Genomic DNA, 26,311 nt, shown 5'->3' on the forward strand with positions numbered 1-26,311 from the left:
CAGGCTGAACACAGCAGCTCAGCCTGGTATCAGAGCAGAATAATCCAGTCCAGGTTTGAAGTTTCTAGGTGTTGTAGTTTTTAAACTAGAGTCGATTAAAGATGCGGAAGGTAGTGAAAAATTAGGTGGAATCGCCCTTTAGCCATTTCCCGAATCAGAAGCTGGAATTGGAAACCAACTTCAGCTTCGTTGTTTGTATTTTGTTGTGCAGACTAATTTTATTTAATGATGTATTTTCAACATTAAACTCTATTATATTTGACTGTTAGTTGTATTTTTGTTCTTTTACAGTGAAGAGTAAATTTTATTCAGACCTTTAACACCTACTTGGTTTGTTGAATCAGGGCCTTAAAATCTCACAGTCGTACCTGAAAGTATCAGATTATTAAACGAGGTTCAGCCAATCAGAGGGCATGCTCACGTCATGTGATCAGACCCAGGACTAAATCATATCTGCCTGAGAAAGTGTTGAACCTCCAGTAGTGATTTAAATAAATCCACTTAGATGTGAGTCAGATTAGGCAGCAGGAAAGTTCAGACTTGGTGTCTCTTTCTTGATATTTTTTCAATAAGTTATTTAGTTGACTGATGTGAATGTTTCAAGCTGAAGCTCTGCTGTGGGGTTGTGGGTTAAATTCTGCAGTGAGGACTTTATACTCAGCAGGAAGTCTAAAAACAACCTTCTGTGGTTGAAGGGATGAAATCCATCTGCTGATAGAGATAAAACTGTTACCATGCAGAACATGAAGTTATAGAAAATTATTTCTGCTACATCACAGGTGTAATCATAGGTAAGTAGAGAATCCAAAAATGTTACTCAATAGTAACTTCTATGCATTTTTACTCATGTAAAAGTAAAACGTAGCCAACTAAATAACTAAAGTATTTGATAAAAAAAGCTACTCAAGTAATATTAGATTTAATATTTAAAATGATGTCATCATAATCATACTGACAAAAATGTAAAGTTTTGTGCAAATTCTCATGTTTTAGACGAACAAAAATCAACATAAATACGTTACAACATTCAGGGAGAAGAGACGTTTTCCCAAATTAGTTATTCTGAATAAAATCAATTTAATTATGTTGTTGCGCAACACCCCCCCTCCCCTCCTTCTGTCTCTACTCTCTCACTCTCTGCTTCCTCTTCTGAGAGGGGAGATGTGCTACCAGCTCTCCTTCTAACGGGTTAATTGAGTTTCCTAAATCTGCCGGGATTTACCCTGTCCAGAACTGAAGTAAACTCTGTTTAAGCTGGTTTCGAGAAACGATTCGCCTGGTTTTCTGACGGCCTACATCCAGGTGTCCCACCCTTCTTCCCCCTGTGAATTAGCCAGACTGAGCAGCCTACAGCCAACTAGTTTCACAGAGCACACCTGTTAACGGTCGCTCGTTCTCTATTTTACAACTTGCATTTGTTATTGAACCAGGTAGGTTTTAGTGACTCGGGCGAGTCCCAAGGATGACGTTTTAAATTTGGGCTACCAGCAACTTAAAAACATTTTAAACTTTTTCCTCTCCAGAATCAAACATCACAGCTATTTTACAACCATCAAAGAACTTTAAGGTGACTCATTAACTGAATGTCCACAACATCTTTTAGATTTTCTTTATGCTAAATATTTTATTAGTAAGGCAGTTTTGCAAGGGTCAGTACAGCTTAATTCAGTAGCAGAAATAATCAAATAAGTAAAATCAATCATCTAGTCTATCTTTCCCTACTGCTGATACTGAGAACTAAAAAAAGGAACCTTTGAGAGTGTCAGGATCTGTGTTTTCTGTGTTCATTTAGAGTGTTTTGTGTCCTTGAGTCTCTTCGTTGTCCTGTCCTCCCCTTGATTGTTCCCAGGTGTGTCTCGTTCTGTGATTACCCTCCCATGTATTTAACTCCACCTGTGTTCCTTGTTCCTCGTCGGGTCCTCGTCTAATGTGCGTTCGTGTTGTTCCGTGTCCATTCCTTTTTACGGTTGCTACCGGTGTCGAGCCCTGGTTTCCGCTCGGCCGTGCTGCCCGTTATTTTGGACTGTGTTATTCTGGACATTCTTTATTAAATTCATTATTCATCATTCCTGGGTCCGCTGCCTCTGCCTCACCACCTCACCCGCACCACTTCATGACAGAGAGAGACGGACGGAGTTTGGTGTTTCGAACCCCAGACCTGGCTTGATGATGAAGAAGGTGTTGCAGCAGGAGGAAGATGTTGATCGGCGAAGGCCAGGATCTCCGCAGGTCTGATGAGCTTCTTCTCCGCATGGATGGTGAGGTCACACAGGACTTGGTGCTGGCAGGAAAAAAGGCACCAGTTCTTCTTCTTTGTCTTTGCCTTTGTCTTTGTCTTCATCTTTGTCTTTGGGGTCTGAACCCAGCTGATGAGAGAAGTGCGATTCAAAGCCACAGGTTGTGGGCCAGACGGGTTGGTCTCCATGAGCAGGACAGTCTTCGGCTCCGTGGCCCCGGCTCTTCTTCAGCTGCAGAGTTCTTTGTCCATCTCTTGGCTCGAAGCTGTCCGGAGGATCCAACGAAAGGTTCCTCTTTTGCACCCACCTTTTATAGGGTTTATCCACCTTTTGGTGCGTTTTCATTGGCTGTCTGCTTAGACAGATGACCTCACATCCATCACTGTCCTTCAGACATTATGTCCTGATGTCTGTGCTAATGTCTCAGGGTTGCTCAACCTCCTATGTCCGTTGTCTGCACAACCTTTCCTCTAAATAAGGCGTTGATCATCTCTGCTCTCCTGTTAGTTCCCCTTTTTCCCTTAACCGTTCACCTTTCACCTACTATCTACCTACAACATGTCAGTGATGTTTAATTGCAGTTACACCTTTTTTACACCATTTCAAGTTTAATGTCAAAATCACATTTATATCACATTTATTTTCTTTAGCTTCTCTGATTTAGCATTCATTTATAATTTTATAGCCATAACTTATTAATTATACTTATTATAATCTTAATGTGAGTTATTACAGATGTTTTTCTGAAAAGAAACCAAGAATAATCCATGATTCTAATTATTTGATGCCAAAGTTACAGTTACTTGTTTTTCTTGTAAGTGTTCCCACAAATATAAGTGTAAGTATTATTACAAGTAAACCAATATTAATATAAGTATTTTACTTTGAATCTTATCCAATTACTAATATTGTTTAGATTTCATTCTTTAAAACTTTCATGCTTTAAAATAAGAAATATTCTCAGCTATTTTTATAAATCTGCAGGCTGGAAACTTCCTCTTTTTCCAGGAAACCTGCTTTTCCTGTTTAATGAATCTCTCTGTCTGACTATGATTTCTTATGATTAGATAGAAAAAAGTAGAATTAAAGCAAAGTTTGCATGAGACAAAAACAACACACACAACCAGATTTATTTTATTGACACCTAAGTCTACGTTGGGCCTAGATGTCACTTGAGTGATTCATTTTAAAGATAACTTTATTTATTATTACTGTTAAACTAAAATCTCCAGCATGGGGAAGTGGGATGAGCTCGGATTTTCTTGACAATTAATACATATGGTAATGTGTACACAGTATAAAATACTCCTAAAAGTAACTTTTTTTTTCCAAAATTACTTCAGTAAATGTGAGCCGTTACCACGCAGCTCTGCTGTATTCTTCAGAAAGGTACAGTTTTCTGCCAGTAACCAGAACAGGAAGCCTGGAGGGGATGTGGCTCTAAGGGTATGTTGGTCCTTTCAGGGTGTTTCGGTCAACATTTCAAACAGTTGAGAACATGGAGGTTCAATCTGCTGCTATGCTGCTGCTGCTGGCGCTGCAGGCCGCGGCTCAGGAGGTTAAATACTTTGAGATCGGCGGAAATCTGAATCTCGACCCAAAGCCTTCTGAGGCCATCACCTCCATCACATGGAAGCATAAGGGGAACATTGCTGTTGAATACATTAAGGATGCGGTTCCTCTGGAATATCTGGGTGACTTAAAAGGCCGATTAAAACTGAACGTGACCACCGGAATACTGACCATCAGCAACATGGAAAAATCTGATGACGGGGAGTTCACGGTGGAGGTCAACAACAGAGCCCTTCCTGTCAGATTTAACGTTGTGGGGGTCAAGTCTGTCCCTGAACCTGTACTGGTTCTGAATAATCCGACATGCTACAAGAACTCGGACTCGTGCAATTTGACCTGCAAGGGAGACATCAGAGACTCTGGACCAGTTCGGTACTTCTGGAAGCTGGGAGAATATGGACCCTGGTTGGAAGCAGAACAGGACTGGATATTCGCAGCGATGCAGAAGGCATTGGTTGAAAAGATCATCTGCAAAATTCAGAACCCGATCAGTGAGAGGGAGAGCGGACCTCTGCAGAATCTCCTCTTCCCTCCAGGTTGCAGCTTCATTTCTGAGGTTCTGGGTGTTGTGATGAGATCTGTGGCTCTCCTGGTTCTGTCCAGTATCGCTGTTTGGTTCTTTTGGCAGAACCGGAACACCATGTGTAGGTGCAGAACCAAAGAGGATAGCCAAGCTTAGCTTTACTTCAGGAATGTTTGAGCTCTGCTTAAGAGGAGGGAAGCTTAGATAATTCATACAATAGAAACTTTGCTTTAAAAGTAATAAGTAATTGTATGAAGCTGTTTGTATTCTGGAGAAATGTTTCTGCAGCTGTTTATGTACTTCAGCTCCAAATCAGCCTCCTCATTTTGTACTCCTGGTGCATGTTATTAAAAACAAGAAGCTTGTGGTTTTTGTTTCCTGTCCGATTTGTGTGCTTATTGTGTTCTGCATTTTTATGAATCTTCTTTTTGAGAAAGCAGATCTAAAGCTTGAGAATGATCTGTGTTTCAAGTCTGTTTTATGGTTCAATTAATTAGAATGTTATTGAAAAGTAAATTTTAACATTTCTACAGACCCCACACATCCTGGACACAAATGGTTTTATATTCAGGTCGACGCTACAAAGCGCCATTCACTAAGACCAGCTTTGAACGTCCACAGATAACAGTCTCACTGTGTTCCTTGGTCTTCGTGCCGCTTGTTCACTGATGTTCACTAATAAACCAGAATAGCTTCTTTTTACAGACTGACTTCTGAAGGTAAGTGGTTGCACTAGACTTTATTTGGGTTATCAAAATAAAAGTATGATATGCACAACACTTTTTAAAGTTTCCAATAACTTGAATCATTTTTGCTACTTCCCAACTATGCACCACATAAAAGCCCCATGAATACATAGAATTTTGACATTTATTAATACTTTTGCAAGACCATTTAAGAATGGTTCATACCCTTTACATTCATAATAATTTATATGTGTTTTTGTAATGTTAAATTTTTTTGTAGCTGAATTTTTTCTTACGAAGGAAGCTGAACGCTTCCGTCTGATTTAACAGGGTAATTCTGTTGTAGTTCCACACAGTGCCCAGCAGAGGGAGGCAGACCCACACAGTGATCATCAGAGAGAGGCAGTTACACAGAGTGAACACCGGGTGTCGCTGTGAGCTTTTTTGGGTCAGATTGACGTCATTGTTGGGGAATGCTAAAGATGGCGCTGGGCGGTCAGAGGAATGTTGCCGCAGCAACAAGCTGAAGGGATTTAATTAATCTTCCAGCCGGCACCGAGTTCCTGTTTCCTCCACGGACCGAATACTTCAGGTTCTGAACCCAAATATGAGCCCGGTAGACCCGGTCAGAGCCCGGTAACCCTGTGGTGTCCCTCCGGTTAAAATGGTAGCCGGATCCTCGGAGAACAACAGAAGCTGCTGCGGAGTTCGGCCCACCGAGCCGGAGGATCTTACGGCCGGGGCCGAGGCATCTGTGGCGGACTGAGGGGGTCATGGAAACGCCGAAGGAGAACGGAGGCTCGGTTTCTGTGGATCTGAACGAAAACGAAGATGAGCCGGTGGGTTTGGAGGGGAAACCGGGTCCCAGGACACTGAAGGAGCGCAGCCTGACGCTGCTGGCCGGTGTCAGCGGGGGTCAGGCGGCGGGCTGGACCCGGAATCCGGTGGATTTACACGGGAGGAACGCAGCCAGAGACCCGGAGATCATGCTGGTGGCTGCGGAGGACGGGTACCTGTCCGGCCCGGAGGTGTTGGGCGGTGTGAACGGGTTTTCCCTGGAAGAAGGAGGTCCGGCCGCTTCCTGTCCAGCTGCGCTCCAGGAGGAAGGAGACTCTTCTCCCCCCCAGGACCAACGCTCATGTCCAGGGAGACCGAACCGGACCCCCGCGGGTGTAAACATGTCCAACGGGGTAGCTGACAGTCCTGAGGCGGCGGTCCGGTGTCTGGGTCGGAGACTGGGTCAGTGTGAGCTGGGCTGTGAGGAGGTGAAAGTAGCTAACGGTGGTTTGCACATGATGGACCCCGGTTCTGAGTGGCCCGGTTCCGATTACTTCCCTGTAAACAGACACTCTGACCCGGGGTTCAGGCGGAACCGCTCCCCCAGCTGGGGCGACCCCAGATCCGGCCCACCATCCACCCCGGAACCGAGCCCCGGCCCCGCGTCGCCCTGCCCGTCCAGCCCGCTGTCCGAGCCCAACACCCGGCACGAGGAGCCGCTCGGTGACCCGGATGTTCCCGCCAGGCCGCAGAGTCTGAGGACTAACCCCGCAGCCAGCGTGTCCCGCAGCTGTGACGCCACCCCGCTGTCCCCCGATGAGGACGGGGGGTTCAACTTTGACCCCGAGGCGGGTCGGAGGCAGAGCGCCCCGGACAAGCTGAGTGAGGAGACCGGGGGTTCGGAGCTCAAAGTGATGCCCAAAAGGTTCGGCATCGCTGACTTCTTCACCAGGTAAGGGTCCGGGTTTAACCTTTAACCCCTCCAGGTACCAGGTCCAGTTCCACCAGGAGGAGGTTTGACTTCCAAAGGTCATTTCTAACAGAGCTGGTTGTTCACCGAGAGCCAGACGTTTTCATGAAAAGTTCAGTGGAAGGAAAAAATGTAGTCAAAAAGATGCAAAACAAAACTTCCCCTTCAAAGGGTAGATTAGTCAGAACATCTAGATCCGCTCAACTCGGATGGATCCTAAACATGGGCTTCAAGCTTCTGATCTGGGCTGAGGAGAACCAGAACCAGAACCGGACCGCTAGTCAGAGGTCCAAAGTCACACAGTTTTCATGTCAGAGTTCCTGAACCTGGAGGACCAGAAATCATGTTGCTTTAAGTCTAGAATAAAATTTCCACTATCAGTGATGATCTGGGTCGCCAGGTCGTCTGCTGGTTCTGGTCCACTGGGTTTTCAGAAGTCAGGATGAGAGACACCAGAACCGACGATGCAGACGACCTGAAGGCAGCCAACAGAGCAATCTGGTGTTCCAGAACCTCAGCAGAACCATGCCACGCCGCACTGATGCAGGATTTCATGCAAAAGGAGCCCAGACCCGGTTCTGATTGCAGAATCTGGACCCATGGTTCTGGACTGAAACCATCAGACCCACCTGGATAAAGTCCAGATTCAGTCTGGAAACAAATATAAACAAATCCAGTCTGAGAGAAACGGCTGCTGATCCTTCAGAATATTTGTTGTTGTTTAGAAGAAGTTCAACTGGTTCTGGTTCTGATCGGTCCAATGTTGCTCTAAATGTCAACATCAGCTGCTATTATAATCTAACTCAGGTCTCAGGATTCATTTTGAAGTAATAATTTCAGTTTCTACATCCGGACCTCTCTGTCTGTCTGTCTGCAGAACCAGCCGGGTTCTGCTGAACCGACCCAGAGTTCCCTCTGCTCCAGAACTCAGCTGCTGCAGGTTTTATTTATGTGACAGATTAAATTTATTCAGTGTGAAAACTGGACTGTCATCATAACAAGTTTTACTGGATGGTTTATAATTCCAGAACTTATTGAAATAAATGATCATATTTTTGACTTCAGATCATTAAAAAAATGCAAAAAAATAACAAACATTTAAGGCTGGAAGACGTTTCAAAAAGTCAAAATAAATAAACAAAACAATAAATAAAATAGATTTTAAAGTCTCTGTAAACGGATCTGAATAAAATAATTATCTGAAATAATAATTATTGTGATGGTTTGGTTCTGACCCGATCACTTTAACCCTCTGATCTGCTTTCAGCTGAACTTTATTTGTACTGAACAGAATCAGGAAGATCCGAGTCTGCAGTTTAGGTTCCGAGTTAACGCTGACTGGGTCGGGTTCAGGTCGGGTTCAGGTCGGGTTCAGGTGAAGTTTTATCCTGAACTGAGTCCAAATGAGCAGAACCAAAACGTTTATCAACATAATAATATTATTAAAGCAACAATTAATACAAAGTTCTGCATTAAAATGACCTTTACTGTTGATTTGGACCAGAACTTTATGATTTGATCCAGACCGTTTAACTGAGCAGAACCGTCCGCTCTGCTCCAGGTCCGATCACATGCTCTCTGCTCCTCAGCAGCTCACAGTCATGGGATCATGAAGACCAGAACCGACCCGACCCGTTCATGTATCTGTGATGAAAGCCTTCCTCTGAGCTTCAGTACCGCCTGGTTCTGTTAGAACAATCCGGTCCAGACAGAGAGGGCGGTCCTGGTCGTCATCTGGGTTCTGTCTGGAGTTCAGTACTGGCTTGTTCCGTAAATGATTGATCCAAAACATCTGTATTCAGAACCGCCTGTTTGGACTGAAGTGAAAAGTAGAACCAGAACCCAAAGAACCATAAAAATCATTTTAATGAGTTTTTCATCATTTCGTCTGAAATGTTTTATTTTCATGTTGATTCGTCCAGAACCAGAACCAGAACCAGCTTCATTTATTCAGAGAACTGGAGGTTTGGAGCAGCTGGGAGCTCCAGAACCAGATGGTTCTGCAGACCGGGACCGGCAGGTGTGGAGTTAAATCTCCATCTGCCGGAGCGGTGCTGCTGGTTTGGACCCGGGCCAGAGCAGCAGGAAATCCAGGCAGACAGAGGAATGAAGGCCAGGAGCTCCGGTTCTGATCCGACTAACACTCAGCAGCATTTGGGTTTTAGTTTGGAGGAGCCGGTTCTGTTGGTGTCCAGTTAAACCAGTTGTGGTTCTGAGTGGGACCAGCTGTCCTTCCACTCAGTAACAACTGACTCAGGGAGTCCAACTTCCTGTTTCTGATCCGGTTCTGTTTCACTTGTTGCATCACAGCCACATGTGGAACAATGGAGAGGAAGACTTGGTTCTGTTTGGGCCCGGTTCTGCCCAGTTGACGCTACACTGGTTTCACTCATAAACAGACGCTGCTGGAGTCTAGTTAAAGTACAGCAGGGTTCATAGCTGGGTGTCCAAAGTGAGGTCCGAGGGCCATTTGTGGCCCTTGGCCCTTGTTTGGGCTCGGACCGCAGTTCGGCCCTCCGACACATTCTGGAATATTTAGGAGGAAGTTTTCTGTTGATTTCTTCTTAAATGGGAAAAGTTAAGAACAACAAAGAATTTTTCTCAGCCTTTTATTGTTTTAATTTTATCTCATAATAAGTTTTATCACAAACATCTGGCAAGTTTGTACTCAAAAACAGACGTAGTCGCACCATCCATTATATTTCACTAAATACAGCAAAGTTTGTAGAAGAAAATTCTTATTTTCTTTTCTGATAATAATTTAAAACATTTTATATACTTAAAAAGGGAAAATAATAAGCCCCCCAAAAATAAATGATTGTAAAAGTTAAGACAGACATGAAATATTACATATTTTATTTATTGCTGTTCAGGTAAAAGATGCTTTTTAACTGGAGTTAGCATTAGCTGATGATGTAAACAAAACACTTTGCTTACAGCCTCCAACGGATCCAGAACATCGTGTCAATAAACTGAACAGACCTGTTACCATGGGAAAAGGAACCAAAACTGATCAGTTAGTGTCAAAGTGTGGGACTTTTAGCTGCTTCCATTCACTGCGATGCTAGCAGGAAGCTTTAAGGACAAAATCCCCAAGTTGAAAGTATTCAGGGGCCCCAGCTCTTTATTAGCTCACCTGAACCGGTCCAGAAAGCGGATCAAACTGGTTTCTGTTAGTTTAATAAATATCAGCTGAAATCCTGAATAGAAAACTTCTGGACTCTTCTTGTTTCCTGAAGTTGTTTCTCCAGAACAATCTCACTAATTGGCTCGTTAGGGTCACATGACTCCCTCAGTTCAGGGTTTGGGTCGTCGTCTCCTGGAAACCCAAACAGATTCCTACTGACCCCAACCTGCTGGGGTCACATTTAAAGGTCAACATGGTTCAGATTGTTGAACTATCTGGTGAGCAGAAACCGTTTCCATGGAGACGTTTAGCGTCGTTGTTCATAAATCCTCCTGGTTTCTCCTCTTCATGCCTCCCGTCAGCTGATCTGGACTTTTCCACTGAAGAGAATGTAAAGTGTTGATCTCACTGCTTTTTCACTCATTTTTCCACTAAAGTCGTTAACATCAGTTCACAAACTGCTGCAGCTGCACAAATACGGCCCTTTGTTTGTAACCGCAGCCGTTGCTTAACTTTTCTTTAAGGAACTGAAACTATTTTCTGTAGTTTTGTTTAGTCTGACATCAACAGTGATGCTTGTTCTCTTCATGAAACCAACAACTTAAACAAACTGACATGTTGAATATAGAAAAGTTGCATTTCTAATTCTTGCTTTATACATTTCAGCAGCTTTTAATTGTTTTAAAAGTTTTACCATCATTCAGAAGAAGGTTCTGCGTAAAACTTTGAGAAATGGAAACAATTACAGATCTAGAAACAAACGTGTAGATCAAACATCATTTTGAGATATTTTCAGTTCAGTTTAATTTGCTAACCTCTCCTCTGACTTTAGTTTTCCATTAAAACAGCTGCTTGTGAACTACAGGATGACTCAGTTGGTGTTTTAAAACACTGCAACATTTTAATGTTACTTTGTTCAAAGGAGAACATTTAACAAGAAACAAAAGAAAAAATATAGTTTTAAAAAGTAAATTCTACAAAATAAGTTGAGGTTTAAATTAAAGTCCTAACTTGATCTTCAATCTTAGGCTCCAAACAGGCTAGCTAAATGCTAACCTAGCATTGCAGTTATCCAGCTAATGGCTGATAGATAATTGGAAAAATCACATTATCATTTTTCTTTGGTTAATTAGGAAACAAGCTGCTGTTTATTAACTCGCCTAAATTGAAAGATTAATAAAATTTGTTGGTTTTTTTAAAACAATGAGGCGAATTTGAGAAAGTTAGCTTGTTCGTCAGACAGACTGTTGGTTGTTGGATATTTTGTTGCTGGAATAGAATAATATTCAAAATATAATATACTGGTGAATATTTAGGTCACCAGCTAGTGGACCTAAATATTGGAGCTAGTTAATGGAGCCAGTTAAAGACAGATAAGCAGGTCTTTGCTGTAATGGTTTGATGTTTCCTGTGGGGCTGATTGGATCAAATCACTGGAAACATAATTAACTGGAGACAAACGGAGCCGACTGCTAGTTACTAACGACTGGCTGAATGTTTTTCATTGTTTAAATTAAATCAACTTTAATAACAGTTTCCTTCTTTCCTTCAGGAGCCTGTTTTCTAGAAAACCCAAAGAGTCCAAGGCAGCGTCCCACAATGCAACAGGATGGCGACTGTTCAGCAAGTCAGAGACCAGAGAGGAGGACCAGAGCGGAGAGGCGGCCATGACGCCTCAGCAGGTTCGTCTGATTTAAACACAGAAGATGCATTTAAAAAAAACTAATCTGCTCATAAAAAACACCTTTTTATTCATGTTTCCTGATATTTAGTCTCTTTATGTAAACCCACCTCCAGGAAAACATCTGTCCAGGTTTTCTCCTGGTGACGGATCAAACCGTTGTTTTCCGTTGTCTTGGTGAAAAGATGTGAGCAGATGTTGTTTTAAAATCTTTCCTGCATCACAAAACAGGAAATGAAGCCACTTATCCAATCCCACAGCATGATGCCGCCTCAACGAAACCAAACCAGCTTGGAACGTCGTTACACTGCAAAAACAAAACCAAAAAAATCTTTCCAAATATTTTGGTGCAGTTTCTTTGCAAATGTCTTATTACACTTTAAAAATACAAAAGTAACTTAAACGTAACGTTTCAGCAGCATATAGATTTTTGTTTAAATCAATAATTCCTTAATATTGATGAAAAAATAATAGATATAAGAGAAATAATCTGACATTTTTCCCGTCTTATAAATTAAAATGTCTTGGTAGATTATTTCACGTATCACTTCAGTTTTTTTATTAATGCTATAATAGAATAAAATAGATTATAATAGAATATCCTTTTTTTATACCAAGGGGAGATTGCTTATTAGTTGACAAGCTCCTCCATCCATGGCGTTAAATATTAAAAACACAAATATAACCATAAGTGATAAAATTAATAAAATATATATCATGGAGTGATGTAAGTAAGTAATTAATTTAGTGTCAGGTTTGACGCCTATAAAAACAGATTTAGCAAACACAGAAAAGACAAGAGAGTTAGATTCTTTTCAACTCGCGAGGAGAGCAGAGAGATGTTTCCAGTTCCACTCTCCTGCCGCTCTGCTCCTCTTTTTATTGCGTTTCAGGATCCCTGTTACAAAGGGCGCTGCAACTCTAAAGGGCGGAGAAAACACTTCAGCGCAAATGACAATCACTAACCTAAACACATGGTACCTAACACTAGGTTATTCTGACCCAGACACAGGGTTGAGCAGAGCAAGTTGTTCTTCACAGCGACGGTTTTATAGCTAACAGGATGCAGAAGTTTCTGCTGAGCGATGATCTGTTGCCCTGTTGCCCTGTTGCTCTGTTGCCCTGTTGCTCTCTGCTCTTCCTCAGAGGCTTTCTGAGAAAAGAATCAAAGTAATTCAACCACACAGAAACTTTCTTTATGCTAAGATGAAACAAAACAAATAAAGGCATGTAAGACAAGAACATTATAAAGGTACATGAAACAACAAACATTTGATAATAATATATACAATTTACCTGACATTTAGTAAAATAATAAGTTGAAAACACTAAGGAGTAAAGACAAGCTCCTATATTGTGGTGGAAACTTAATTTTAAATGAGTTTTTTCTTATTTCAAGTGTTTCTAGATATTTGACTAGAAACTTTCTCAGAGATTCTTGTTGAGATTTTGTGTTTTTGCAGTGCAGTCTGTGAATCCACAGCTGGATTTTATTAGCAGTGGAACAAAAACACCAAACCAGTTTCCCATAGAAACCAGTTTGCTGCTGGTTCTTCATCCGGACCACCCGCTGTCCGGTCCGGTCCGGTTCTCGCCTGTTTTCACGGCTCAACTGGGTCTGTAAATGGGTTTAGTGGGGGTGTTGGTGGTTGCTAAGCGACCGGCACACGGAGGCGGCTGTAGATGAGGCTGATCATAACAACAACACTCCACCCTCTCTCTCTCTCTGCTGAGTTGGTGTTTAGGGGCGATCAGCAGCAACATGGCCGCTCCCTCGGAGCGCCGCGCCGCCATGACGCTTCCTGCTGCTCAGACCGTCTGGCAGCTGCTGCTGTTTCTGCTCAGGTCACATGACTCAGGGGGGAAGCAGACGCCACATGTGGCTTGGCTGAGAGGGGCTGACACGTCAGGAGGAAGAGGAGGAGGAGGAAGATGGCAGTGATCCCGGTCGCCATGGCGATCCCAGATGTGATTACAGGACAGACAGATGTTTTCTACTCCAGGGAAGAAACAGAAACATCTGAGACTCTCTGAGTCTGGTTGGTGGGAACCGATGACTGGACCTAAAACTCGGCCGGGTTTATCTGAACTGTTGGTTCTGCTGAGGAGAACCGGGTCAGAACATGAACCAGACTCTGGTTAATGGAGAATAATGGAGGTGTAAATTCTGACACGTTGCCACAGATATTTAGACTGGATGTTCAAACATAAAGGACAAAATGAAGGAAAAATGGAAACAAAAAACAGAAAAACAAAGCAAAAGGAAAACTAAATAAGGAAAATAGTATAAAAAGGATAGAAAGGAAGGAGAGAAAAGAAAAAGAGAGAAAAGAGGAGAATATTAATAAAGGAAAGAGAGAAAGCAAAAAGGAGAAAGTGGAAAAAAGAGGGAAAAGAGAAGATGAAGAAACAAATTCTAAAAAGGAAAAAGGAGAGAAACAGGAAAAAACAGGAACAGGAAACAGGAAAAAACAAAAAGGATGACAATTTTGAAAACAGAAAAAAGGAGAGAAAAGCAGAAAAATAGAAAGATTAAAGGGGGAATAAGGAAAATGAAGGTGAGGTTGATTATTTATTGGAACCAGGTGAGATGGTTCAGTTTCTAATCACCTGTTGCAGAAAAAGGAAAGTTTTCAGGCGTTAAACTGTGTGGAAGGACGACCTCTCCTTTAACTCCTGGGATTCCTGATCTGAAATCCCAGACCAGCAGAACCCGGGTCTGGGTTCTGCTGGTCTCCAACAGCCAGTCAGTCTGATCCTGTGCTCCTCTGCCTCCCCCTGCTGGCCGGAGGTGGAAGCGGCGTTATGAAAGGATTCTGTTGTTGGTGTGCAGCTGTCCTGGTCTGAATCAGTCCTTCATTGTTCTGCTACAGACAGGTCCATTCATCAGGCGCTGGACGTGTCCTCATCGGCATGCAGGGACGCTCTGGTGTCTCCGTCCAGAACCGTTTGGGTTTCAGCTCCTGTCTGTCTGTGTCCTCAGCAGGAGGACGAGGACTCGCCGTGTCCACAGCGCCCCCCGGCTGCAGGGAGGAGGAAGAACCTGGAGTTTGAGCCTCTGTCCACCACCGCTCTGATTCTGGAGGACCGGCCGTCGTGAGTCCCGCCAGAACCGCCCTGAGTTGCCGTGACGACGGTCCGGTCAGCTGACTGTCCTCTGTTTGTCCCCAGGAACCTGCCAGCCAAATCTCTGGAGGAGACGCACAGACACAAGTTGGAGTACGAGGAGATGGTGGCCGGAGCCAAGAGGAGAGGTGAGCTCCCTGACCTCTGACCTCCAGGACGCTCAGGTACTGCGCCCTGACCTCTGACCTCCTGTCTCCAGAGATGAAGGACGCCCAGAAGAAGAAGCGCCAGATGAAGGAGAGACACCGGCAGGAGGACAGCATCTCCAACGCCATGGTGGTCTGGAACACCGAGATCCTGCCGCACTGGGACGCCATGTAGGTGCTGCGGGGTCGGGGGTCGGCGGGGTCAGGGGTCAGCAGCTCACCCTGTGTGTGTGTTCAGGAAGGGGACGAGGCGGGTCCGTGACCTCTGGTGGCAGGGCCTTCCTCCTGGAGTCCGAGGACGAGTCTGGAGCCTGGCCATCGGCAACGAGCTCAACATCACAGCAGGTACCGACCCGGTTCTGGCTCTGGGTTCTGTTTGCTCCTCTCTGGTTCTGGGTCTCTAAGGCCCGGTTCTGGTTGTCTCTGTAGAACTGTATGAGATCTTCCTGTCCAGAGCCAAGGAGAAGTGGAGGAGCTACAGCGAGACGAGCTCGGTCAACGACAACGAGAGCGGTACCGGTCCTGGTTCTGAAGGTTCTGTTCCGACCCGGGTCGGTGGGTCGCCTCATCCCGGTTTGTTCTGTTTCTCTGCAGACGGAGGAGCGTCTCTGGCAGACCGGGAGTCCAGTCTGGACCTCATCAAGCTGGACATCTCCAGAACCTTCCCGTCTCTCTTCATATTCCAGAAGGTACCGGACCTGCAGCGGCGCCGCCGGGCCCGGCTCGCTCTGACCCGTTTGTGTTCTGTCCGCAGGGCGGGCCGTACCACGACCTGCTGCACAGCGTGCTGGGAGCCTACACCTGCTACCGACCCGACATCGGCTACGTGAGTCCGCCCTCCGGAACCGGATCGGTTCTGATGGGCTCTGTGTGTCCCGACCCGGTCCGACCCGGTTCTGTGTGTTGCAGGTCCAGGGCATGTCGTTCATCGCCGCCGTGTTGATCCTGAACCTGGAGGAAGCCGAGGCCTTCATCACCTTCGCCAACCTGCTCAACAAGCCGTGCCAGATGGCTTTCTTCAGGGTGGACCACGAGCTGGTGAGGGCCCGGTTACCATGGAGACCAGCAGAACCCCACTGGAACCCACTGACCCGTCTCTCTGCTCTGCTCCAGATGCTGAAGTATTTCACCGCCTTCGAGATTTTCTTTGAGGAGAATCTTCCTCGACTCTTCAGCCACTTCCAGACCAACAGCCTGACCCCTGACCTCTACCTGATCGACTGGTGAGGGTTTGATTTTCAATATACATGTATAGAAATTGATTTTCTTGTTCAAAATTAAAAAAATATAAAGAATGTTATTTTTAAAACTTTTTTATATATATATATATTTAGCATTTTTTATATATTTTAAAGTTTTTTCAATCTAGTTTTTAAGCATTATTTTTTTTAAAATATATTTTTTCAACTTATTTCTGTCCGAAATTGTTATTTTTTTCAAAAACTGTTTTTGAGAAATTTGTACATTTTGAGAAAAAGTATATTTTTCCAAAACAAAAGAATATTTAAAATGATATATTTCAGAAATCTATAATAACTTTTTATAAAAGATTTGGAAAAATAAAATAGAAAATGAAATGATGATGATTATGTTTTTAACGTGTATATTTATATTTTTTGTCCAGGATCTTCACGCTGTACAGTAAGTCTCTCCCGCTGGACGTGGCGTGCCGGGTGTGGGACGTGTTCTGCCGGGACGGCGAGGAGAGCCTGTTCCGGACCGGCCTGGGGATCCTGCGCCTCTTCCAGGACGTCCTGCTGCAGATGGACTTCATCCACATCGCCCAGTTCCTCACGCGTCTCCCCGACGACCTGCAGCCACACACGCTGTTCGCCGCCATGGCCAACACGCACATGATCAGCCGGAACCGCCGCTGGGCTCAGGTCCGCTCCGTCTCCCGCAGAATCTCACCGGAGCCACTTCCTGTGTAACTTCCTGCTTCCTGTCTGCAGGTGTTCTCCGCCGTGATGAAGGACGGGAACTTCAGAGAGGCGGAGAAGTCCGGCAGCCCGGCTCTCAGGAGCTAACGCTGCCCCAACGTGGAGCCGAGAGACGGCTGGACTTCCTGGTGCTCCCTCTGCTGGCCGGGAGGGGAACCGCTAAAGAACTGTTCCGGTCCAGTTCCTCTCCACTTCCTGCTCCGGGTTCCTGGATCAGCTTAAGCAGTATTGATCCCAGATGAAGGATTCAGACGTTCAGAACGTGCTGCATGCTTCGTCTGGATCCAGATTTCCTCTCAGCACTTTATTCCTGCAGAACCCAGCAGAACCGCCCGACGGACCCGCTGGTTCTGTTTGACCCGCCTGCTGGTCGCCTTCCAGGAGTAAAACTGTGAGCTCCTCCTGCACCAGCACCCAGAGTTCAGGGTGGGGGGTGTGACCCTGAGATCATGTGAATCAGTGACGATGAAGAAGCAGAAATACTGAGGAAGAGCGACAGAGTCCCTGAAGTTACACATTTTAATCATAACTATCATCTAAATATTGTTAAAAACCCAAACGGATCCGATCCATGAGCTCTGATGCGTTTAATCCCATCAGCAGGTCAGATGCTGAAAAATCAGATTTTTTTCCCCGTTCATTGAACGCATCACCAGCAGCACATTGATGCTGGTTTCCAACATTCCCACCAAGCTGCAGAGGAAGTCCAAACACTCCTACTGGTTCTGGTTCTGGTTCTGAACCAGATAAATCACATCATCACATGTTGACCTTTGACCTTTTCACACCTGGTGAGCATCAGAGGAAGAGTCAATGTTTCCAGGAACATGTCGGTGGTTCTGGTTCTGGTTCCGTTTGGAGGTAAAGAACCCAGAACCTGGTTGTTCAACACTAGAAGCTTCAGGCAGGAAGTGGTTCTTTCAAAGTAAAACTCGACCAAAGTGTGAATCTTTACCGATCAGAATCTGGATCGACCCACTCCGTGTTGGTTCCGGATCAACACTAACCCGACCAGACGGACCTTCGGTACCGGCAGCAGACGCTCTGACGTTTAAAGTATTAAACTGCTTCCTGATCCTCAACGCTGTAAATTATTAAATTATTCAAATGAAACTAAAATGGATTAAAAACTACAAAGATTGGAAAATAACCGATCCGGACCCAGATTAGTTTCCCTCGGTTCTGGTCCCGGTTCTGGTCTCTGCTTGTGTTTCACTAACAGAATCCACTTTCTCTCCCACGTCGACTTCAAACTAAACTTATTCCATCAACATGTTTTATTATTTAAACGTTTCAGCTGTTTTATATTTTATTGTTTGTTTATTTAGCTTCTCTGTTTCACTTCAGTGTATTTTCCCATAATGCCTTACAGTTGATGTAAATAAACTGTAAAAATGTTCTTTTTCATATGACACCGCTAGTCTGATGTGTAAATAAATATCTAAGCAATCTGACTGGACTGGCCTCTATCAGCCAAAACATTATGACCACCAACATTCCCACTTGGGTTCACAACATACTTCATTCTACCTTGATAAATAAAGTTATCATTCTGCTGTCTTCGGGTTAGTACCGTATTTTCCGCACTATAAGGCTCATAGAATAGCCGCTACAGTAGAGGCTGGAGTTACGTTATGCATCCATTAGATGGAGCTGCGCTAAAGGGAATGTCAACAAAACAGTCAGATAGGTCAGTCAAACTTTATTAAACCAGCGTCCTGAAAACTCCGTTCATTCCCAAAATGAACAAACAGCTGTTTGATTATTTTCCCCGAGGTAAAGTCAGTGACGTGGTATTTTGGTGACACAGTTTATCTTTTAACAACAGCAAGGTATAACATATAGTGGAGGGGAACTTTTCCTCGATTCAATAAACACGTAAAAAACAGTCTGATGCTGTTACGGTAAATCAAATCACAATATATATCCACTTCCGCTATAACCATTAATTCGTTCATGTTAAATTCTCTGCTGCTGCTCTGTTCCCACGTTCTACTGCGTCACTGATCGCCTTGAGCTTAAACTCTGCATCGTAAGTGTGTCTCTTAATAGGAGCCATTTTGGGGTCTTTACACAAAACCCAGCATGCACCGCGCGCTTCTTCTTCTACGGGGGAAATGAAGTCGGCGGCTGCTTACTGTAGTTGCGAGACCTGCTGTGGCTCAATATTGGTCCATATATAAGGCGAGCCGGATTATAAGGTGCACTGTCAGCTTTTGAGAAAATTGAAGGTTTTTAGGTGCGCCTTATAGTGCGGAAAATACGGTACTTGTAAATGTCGCCCAACTAAAACATGAATTAAATTATGTTTATTTATACAACACAAAAGTCATTTCAATGCAATCACAAACAGTACAGTAATTAATTATTCAAAGTAGTTAAAAAAGTTTCTATCAAAGGAAACCCAGCAGCACTAACTCCTCCTGGACCAGCAGGGGGCGACAGCTGACAAGCGCTTGTGATTTTACATCAATCCCTCAAACCGAGAATACATGTGGCGACAGTAGAGAGTAAAAACTCATTTAACAGGAAGAAACCTGTTAAATAGGATAAAAGTTTTCACCCAAAGGAACTTAGATTCAGATCTTCGATTAGTTTCCATCTTTTCCTCCTCAGTCTTGATCGTTTTACTCCAGTTGCTCCTCGTTTGTTTTCTGCCCTCTCTGCTGCGTTCTTTTGTTCTTTTGTTTGTTTGCAAAGTTAGATTTGGAGAATGTGAGAAGTGTGCAGCGGTCTGTAGATAAGAGAGAAGTTGGTTTGCTTGGTAGGAACGAGAACACCAGCAGGATGCAGTGCGCAGCTGCTGCCACAAGGTGGAGCCAGAGGACCTGCTTTAACACTCCTTCACTGTTCTGCTGCTAATCTATGATGAAAGTTCAGAGCAGGTCCTGGGAGATGTTCTGCTCCCTTTTCTTAATTTTTACACAGTTCTTGTTGTTTTCCAGCTCACTGAACAAAAATATCTTTGTTCTCAGTTTGTGGCGTTACTAGAATAATAGTTTCTTCTGAGAGAAACGACAAGTCGTCACGTCTCGGTTTGAGCTCTTCTGATCTAATTAAGACAAACTGGAGAGCTGAACTGTTAACCTCAGCTGGCTGCAGATCTCTGTCTCCACGCTGATTTAAACGGCGTGTGAAGGCCCCGGCGGCTGCAGGGTCCCTCACCCGGGGGCCTCAGGTATTTCCGAGGCCTGTGAAGGACGAGGAGCGGGGCCGACATGGGGCCAGGGAAGCAGTCTGAGGTCTTTCCTGAAGAGGCGGGGCCGACATGGGGCCGGGGAAGCAGTCTGAGGTCTTTCCTGAAGAGGCGGGGCCGGAGAGGAAGAAGGAGCCCAGCGGGGCCCCTGAGGGCCTCTGAGATGCCCCAGCAGGAGGCAGGGAGGTCAGGGCAAAGGAGAGCTGCCTGGCATGGAGCGGATGAGGGGAAACCTGACGGATGTTTTCACAACGCTTAATGAACTCGGCACAGGTGGAGGCTTGTGATGGATCTGCTCATCAACGCCTTGGTTGTTTACAAGTCATTTTCCCAAGTCAAATCTCCAGTCTTTCTCAACAGGTCAGGTTGGAAGTCGTTTAGGGACAAGTCAAGTGTCAAGACTTTGATAATCAAGTCTGTTTCAGATCCTGGTCTTTACCTGCAAAAGACTGAAGTCTTAAGGCTTAGAAAGGAAAGTCCAAGTGAAGTTTCGAGTCTTAAAAACGAGTCGTGTCAAAGTCTCTTGAGTCTAGTCCGAAACAAATTACAAGTCATCAAGTGTCAAGTCTTTGAGGGGCAAATCCAAGTCAAATGTTTCACCTACAGTCAAGTCTCAAATCCTTAGAATACTAATCCAAGTCAGGTCTCGAGTCTTTGGTGATGAAGTCTGAGGACTAACGTCTAACTAGAAAATTTCGGAAGAAATTTAGCAGGGGCCTGCCAAGGCGCGCCCGTGGGGTTCGGGCCCGGCGTCGTCACGCTACAAATTGGCATCGACGCTTAAGAACGCCGCAACGTAATCAGTGGCACGCGGAGAACCGCAAGAACGTTAAGTAAGGCGGACGTGCACCATTCAGTACGATTTAAAATGTTGTCAAGGCTTTTATTTTGGAAGTTTTGTTAAACTTCATTTTAAAGGGCCAAACTAATCCCATGCGTAATAGTCCTTGGGATAAAATAGTTATATAATGCTCAAAACACAAGTAGCTGATGTAAAAATATTTAAGGCTTTTATTTTGAAATTTTCAGTATGCTTCATTTCAAAGGGCCAAACTAATACCATGTGTAACAGTGCTTTGGATGAAAAAGTCAAATAAAGCCAAAAAGAGCAATTACGTAATGTAAAAATATTCAAGGCTTTTATTTTGAAATTTTCAGTATGCTTCATTTCAAAGTTCCGAACTAATACCACGTGTAACAGTGCTTTGGATGAAAAAGTCAAATAAAGCCAAAAAGAGCAATTACTTCATGTAAAAAATATTCAAGGCTTTTATTTTGAAATTTTCTGTATGCTTCATTTCAAAGGGCCAAACTAATACCATGTGTAACAGTGCTTTGGATGAAAAAGTCAAATAAAGCCAAAAAGAGCAATTACATGATGTAAAAATATTCAAGGCTTTTATTTTGAATCTATTATTATGCTCCATTTTAAAGTTCCGAACTAATCCCATGTGTAACAGTGCTTTGCATGAAAAAGTCATATACGGCCAAAAAAAGCAATTACATGATGTAAAAATATTCAAGGCTTTTATTTTGAAATTTTCAGTATGCTTCATTTCAGAGGGCCAAACTAATACCACGTGTAACAGTGCTTTGGATGAAAAAGTCACATAAAGCCAAAAACAGCAATTACCTGATGTAAAAATATTCAAGGCTTTTATTTTGAAATTATTATTATGCTCCATTTTAAAGTTCCGAACTAATCCCATGTGTAACATTGCTTTGGATGAAAAAGTCATATACGGCCAAAAAGAGCAATTACGTCATGTAAAATATTCAAGGCTTTTATTTTGAAATTTTCAGTATGCTTAATTTTAAAGTTCCAAACTAATCCCATGTGTAACAGTGCTTTGGATGGAAAAGTCAAATAAAGCCAAAAAGAGCAATTACGTCATGTAAAAATATTCAGGGCTTTTATTTTGAAATTTTCAATATGCTTAATTTTAAAGTTCCAAACTAATCCCATGTGTAACAGTTACTGAGTTAAATCAGTTATATACAGCCCATAGCAGCAAGTAGTTCTAAAGGCCAGTTCTCAGTCCTGATCTGTTTCAACTGAGGATAGATAGAACTACAATGATGCGTATTTGTAGTCCAAATCAGCAGCCAATAGCCTCTTGAGTTCCGTTGCTATGTTAAATAAGTTTCACACCAAGGTGTGAAGTGTTAGTGAAAGAGCCTGAGAGCCTCAGAAAATCCTGTCGCATGACTTTGCTCTGAAGCACCGTGACAGAAAACCGTACGGTCTAGATAAATTTCGAAAACATTTTACCGGAGCAGACAGGCGTATCAATGTCAGGACCGATTTTGATACTAATCGTGCGATATTTGTGGGCGTGATGGCGATTTCAAAAATGATTTGGGTTGAAAAAGTTGTCTTGATCTCTCACTCTAATCAGCGAGAGAAGCACTCTAACTTAGGAAAAATGAGAAACTTTGGGTCGCTTAGAGACAAATTGTGGACAAACCGTAACTGGTATCGACGAGCCGTCTTCACTTTCGAAGAGATCACAGACGTATCTACAAAATGAAATTTGAATGGCATTTCTAGGTGAATTTGTGACGACACAGAAAATCCTCAAAAATAGGGTATTTCCAGGATTTTTCCCATTGACTTATAATGGGTTTTTTTTCGTAGTTTTTTGCGAATTATGTCGCCACGTTAACCCCAAATCCCACCAAAAATAATAGCTCCAATGGCGTGAATTTTCTGCACGTTTTGATACCTCATTTGTAGGTGTGCACCCAGCGGTATGAGCCGCATTAACGGTGACGGAAGAAAAATAAAGAAGAAGAATATTAAAGAGACGCTTCTCTCCGACAATAGTAATAGGTTCCTGCCATTGCTTTGCATGGCAGGCCCCAATTCAAGCTTTATTCACATCAAGGCAAGTCGAAAGTCAAGCTTCGAGTTTTAACCCAAAATCCAAGTCAGGACCTTCAGAATGGCCTCAGGTTCTGGTTCCAGGTCTGCAGGAACAAAACGTGGCAGCTGTCATCACTCAGTCCGTGTCTAAGACTTGCTCTAACTTTCCCCCTCTGATGCTGATCAGCTTTCATTTCTGATGTAAGGAAGAGATGAAACCAGAGAATCTGATGTGACGCTTTCCTGCATCAGCTGAAAGAACCAACTGCTGGACCGTTACGGTCAGAGAGAGTTTAAGTTTCTCTGAGGATGAAGAGCAGAGAGAACCAGGAGGAAGAGGAGGAGGAAGTGACTGCTGGTCAACACGCCGTTTCCTGTCCTGTGGGACGTCTGGGAGCCATCTTGATGACTGGATCACTCATCTCTCCTACTGAACTCTTTCTTCTTTCAGTTCAGTCTCTTCTCCTCTTCCACTCATCACTCTATCCTGACTGTTTCCTTTCAGTTAGTCAGTTTTAAACCTCTGCAGGTTTAAGGCGTCCACTGAGAGGTCAAACTCTAATTCAGGCAGTAATGGACGATTCCTGATGTGTAATGCAATGAATTAGCAGCAATTGTTGCATTTTCATCCATTTGAAATCATTTCATTTAAGATATTTACAGTTTTCTTCAATCTGCTTCATTTCTTTTGCTTATTTTCCATCCATTCTTAGACTCCAACTTATTTAAAAAATATTTCTAACTTGGCTTTATTGGAATATGAGGGGATAGACAACACAAACACAGAAGTGGATGAAGGTGATTTCTGGTTTTCTACATCCAGCCTCCTGAGTGAAAACTTTCTAAAACCTCCTCTAGTTGTTTTTGTCTCCTCCAGTTTGAACATCTTCAAACTGACGGTTTAGTTGAACTCAGATTAGATGGAGAACATCGATGGACATCCACTGACTCTTAGAGTTAAAGACCAGGCTGGTCAGAGGCTGGATCTCTGTAACATCCCACATTCTGCTTCATAAATCCTCTGTAAGGCCACATAAGCTGCCAACCTCTCTAATCTCTGAAACAAAAGCATATTCTGATTCTTTATTAAATCATTGACAGTAAAAGCCGACAATCAAAAATGGCGATCCAGTCTCTGATATGTCATTTAAACAAGATCAAATTAGGGATTTCTATATGATTAAATTCATCATCATAATAATAAAAACCTGCTGTTTATCTACCATTGGATTGGGTTTGGATGTGGTTTTAAATTAAATGTGATTTTCTGTGCTTCTCATAGAAAAGCTTCTGGGCTGCAGACGGAGGTGAAAAGGTCTCAGAGGGGTCACACCTGCAGCGGCAGGAACTCAAGCCGGTTTCCCATTAGGTCAGTGGCCCCCGAGGGCCAATCCTCTTTAGCTCTCCTTTCACTCTTCGTAGAGCGGAAACCGGCGGGTCGGACGGAGGGAAAGCTTGCGAGGCGCCGAGTTGCAATTAGACGCCCCATTTTATAAGGCATATTCAGATAACAGGGGCACCAATGAGGGTCAGTATACGTGCCTTTTGTTGTGGGAATAATGAGTTTTTTAATAAACAAAAAAATGCCCCCTTCGTTATTGTAATGACCTAATGAGTGTGCCAGTGGCGCGGGGCCATGTTGGTGGGAAAGTCCCGCGGTCGGAGCATCTCTCTGTCCTCTCGCTGCACCTGCATCCCCCCCGGAAGCCGCCCCGTGATTCTGGACCTCCAGTGTTTGTGTTCGGGCTCAGAACCGAACGAGTGTTTAATTACCATAAAATGCTGCGGGCATGTAGCCCTATGACACAATGAATGGCAACATAGAGCTCATTGAGGTTATCAACAAGGGGCCCAGTGGTCAATTGGGGTCATTGATTGGATTGTTTTGACGACCTGGAGCCAAGGCCGCAGGAACAAGCAAAGTTCAAAAATCCCCTCAGTTTGAATCGAGAAGTTTGTCACAGAATCTGTTGGAAGGGGCTGTCAGCAGTGATTAGGGGGCATGAAAGGGCTCAGCGATCAAACGGGCTCCGGCCCAGCGCTGCACATTTAATTACAATTTGCATGTCTTTGTTCCTGACCCCGCAGCAAGCATGATCTGATTACAAGGGTGAACAGTTAGCACCGAGGGAAACTGGCGGCATATTTCTCTAACTAAACTCCTGCGTGTTTGAAGGTGGACCTCCGGCTTTCAGGGTCCGACGTAAACTCTGCACATCGCCGGAGCTGTTACCTTCCTCCTGCTTTTCTGCTTCATCCCCAACTCCCACTGCATTCTGGGAGTTCACTGAGCTGGGGGGAAACGTAGGAGCCCACCGGCTCATTAACTGGGAGGCGCAGCGCCCTTTGACCCCTATGATGCAGGGTGACAGGGCAGACGAGACGAGGCGATTGGCTGGCAGCTTCAGCGGTTGAATGTGCCACCGGCGGTGTTCCAGAGTGGAAAAGGGCAGCGAGGAACAAACGCCGCTGACCCAACGTCCGTCGTTAAATCACGTCTTTCTCTGACCTCACAGCTCCGCTCTTCACGTTTTACAGATAAACTATTACATGCTTTATTTTATGGTTTATGATTTACCAAAAAGTCAGAAAACATATGTTTAATAATAATATGCATTGAATGTTTATAAGGTTATTACTGTTGTATGATTATAAATTTAAACCAACCATAAAAGGAACATTTAGCATTTTTTGAAAATGTAAGTTTTCCTTTGTAAAATGTAATAAAGTTGTATTTTTGGTGAAGATTAATGGAAGATTAGCCCAAAACACCGAAACTAACATAACATAACTAACAACATAACAAACATAACAAAACATAACATACAACAGAACAACATAACATAACATAACACATAACATAACATAACAAAACATAACTAACAAACATACAACATAACAAACATAACATAACTAACAAAAACATAAAACATAACATAACATAACAAACAAACTAAAAACATAACATAACATACACATAACATAACTAACATAACATAACATAACATAACAACATAACAGAACATAACATAACAACATAACATAAAACATAACAACATAACAACATAACATAACATAACAGAACACAAAACATAACATAACAACATAACATAAACATACATAACAAAAACATACACAACATAACAAACATAACATACATAACATAACAACATAACAAACATAACATAACATAACATACATAACAACATAACATAACATAACATAACATAACAACATAACATAACATAACATAACATAACAACATAACATAACATAACAACATAACATAACATAACATAACATAACAACACAACATAACATAACATAACAAAACTAACAATAACATAACATAACATAACATAACAGTTGAAGAAATAGTAGAAAGTTAACAGTAACATCAGTTAGTTTAGTTCTTTCATTAGGAGAGAAGCATAGCTGAACAGACTTGAATTGAATTCAAATAC

General features: G+C 43.3%; 2 protein-coding genes across 5 annotated transcripts; both read left to right on the plus strand.

The window, feature by feature from the left end:
• Window positions 1–3,646: 3,646 nt before the first annotated feature.
• LOC116712957 (uncharacterized) lies at window positions 3,647–4,708 on the plus strand. Its single transcript, XM_032552862.1, has one exon. It carries the CDS (start codon window positions 3,736–3,738, stop codon window positions 4,486–4,488), a length of 753 nt encoding a protein of 250 aa, XP_032408753.1. The 5' UTR covers window positions 3,647–3,735; the 3' UTR covers window positions 4,489–4,708.
• Window positions 4,709–5,488: 780 nt separating this feature from the next.
• LOC116712902 (TBC1 domain family member 12-like) lies at window positions 5,489–18,192 on the plus strand. 4 transcript variants are annotated; one of them, XM_032552782.1, is made up of 13 exons: window positions 5,489–6,747; window positions 11,445–11,574; window positions 14,557–14,669; window positions 14,745–14,827; window positions 14,899–15,016; window positions 15,084–15,190; window positions 15,275–15,358; window positions 15,440–15,534; window positions 15,600–15,671; window positions 15,755–15,883; window positions 15,959–16,068; window positions 16,470–16,728; window positions 16,798–18,192. In XM_032552782.1, exons 1-13 carry the CDS (start codon window positions 5,792–5,794, stop codon window positions 16,870–16,872), a joined length of 2,331 nt encoding a protein of 776 aa, XP_032408673.1. In that variant the 5' UTR covers window positions 5,489–5,791; the 3' UTR covers window positions 16,873–18,192. The 4 variants fall into 4 exon arrangements, with proteins under 4 accessions (XP_032408673.1, XP_032408674.1, XP_032408675.1 ...); XM_032552783.1 differs by having other exon boundaries at window positions 14,560–14,669; XM_032552784.1 differs by having other exon boundaries at window positions 11,448–11,574.
• The last annotated feature ends 8,119 nt before the right edge of the window (window positions 18,193–26,311 follow it).

This window comes from Xiphophorus hellerii, chromosome 22 (genome assembly GCF_003331165.1).
Source record: "Xiphophorus hellerii strain 12219 chromosome 22, Xiphophorus_hellerii-4.1, whole genome shotgun sequence".
NCBI classification, from domain to species: Eukaryota; Metazoa; Chordata; class Actinopteri; order Cyprinodontiformes; family Poeciliidae; genus Xiphophorus; species Xiphophorus hellerii.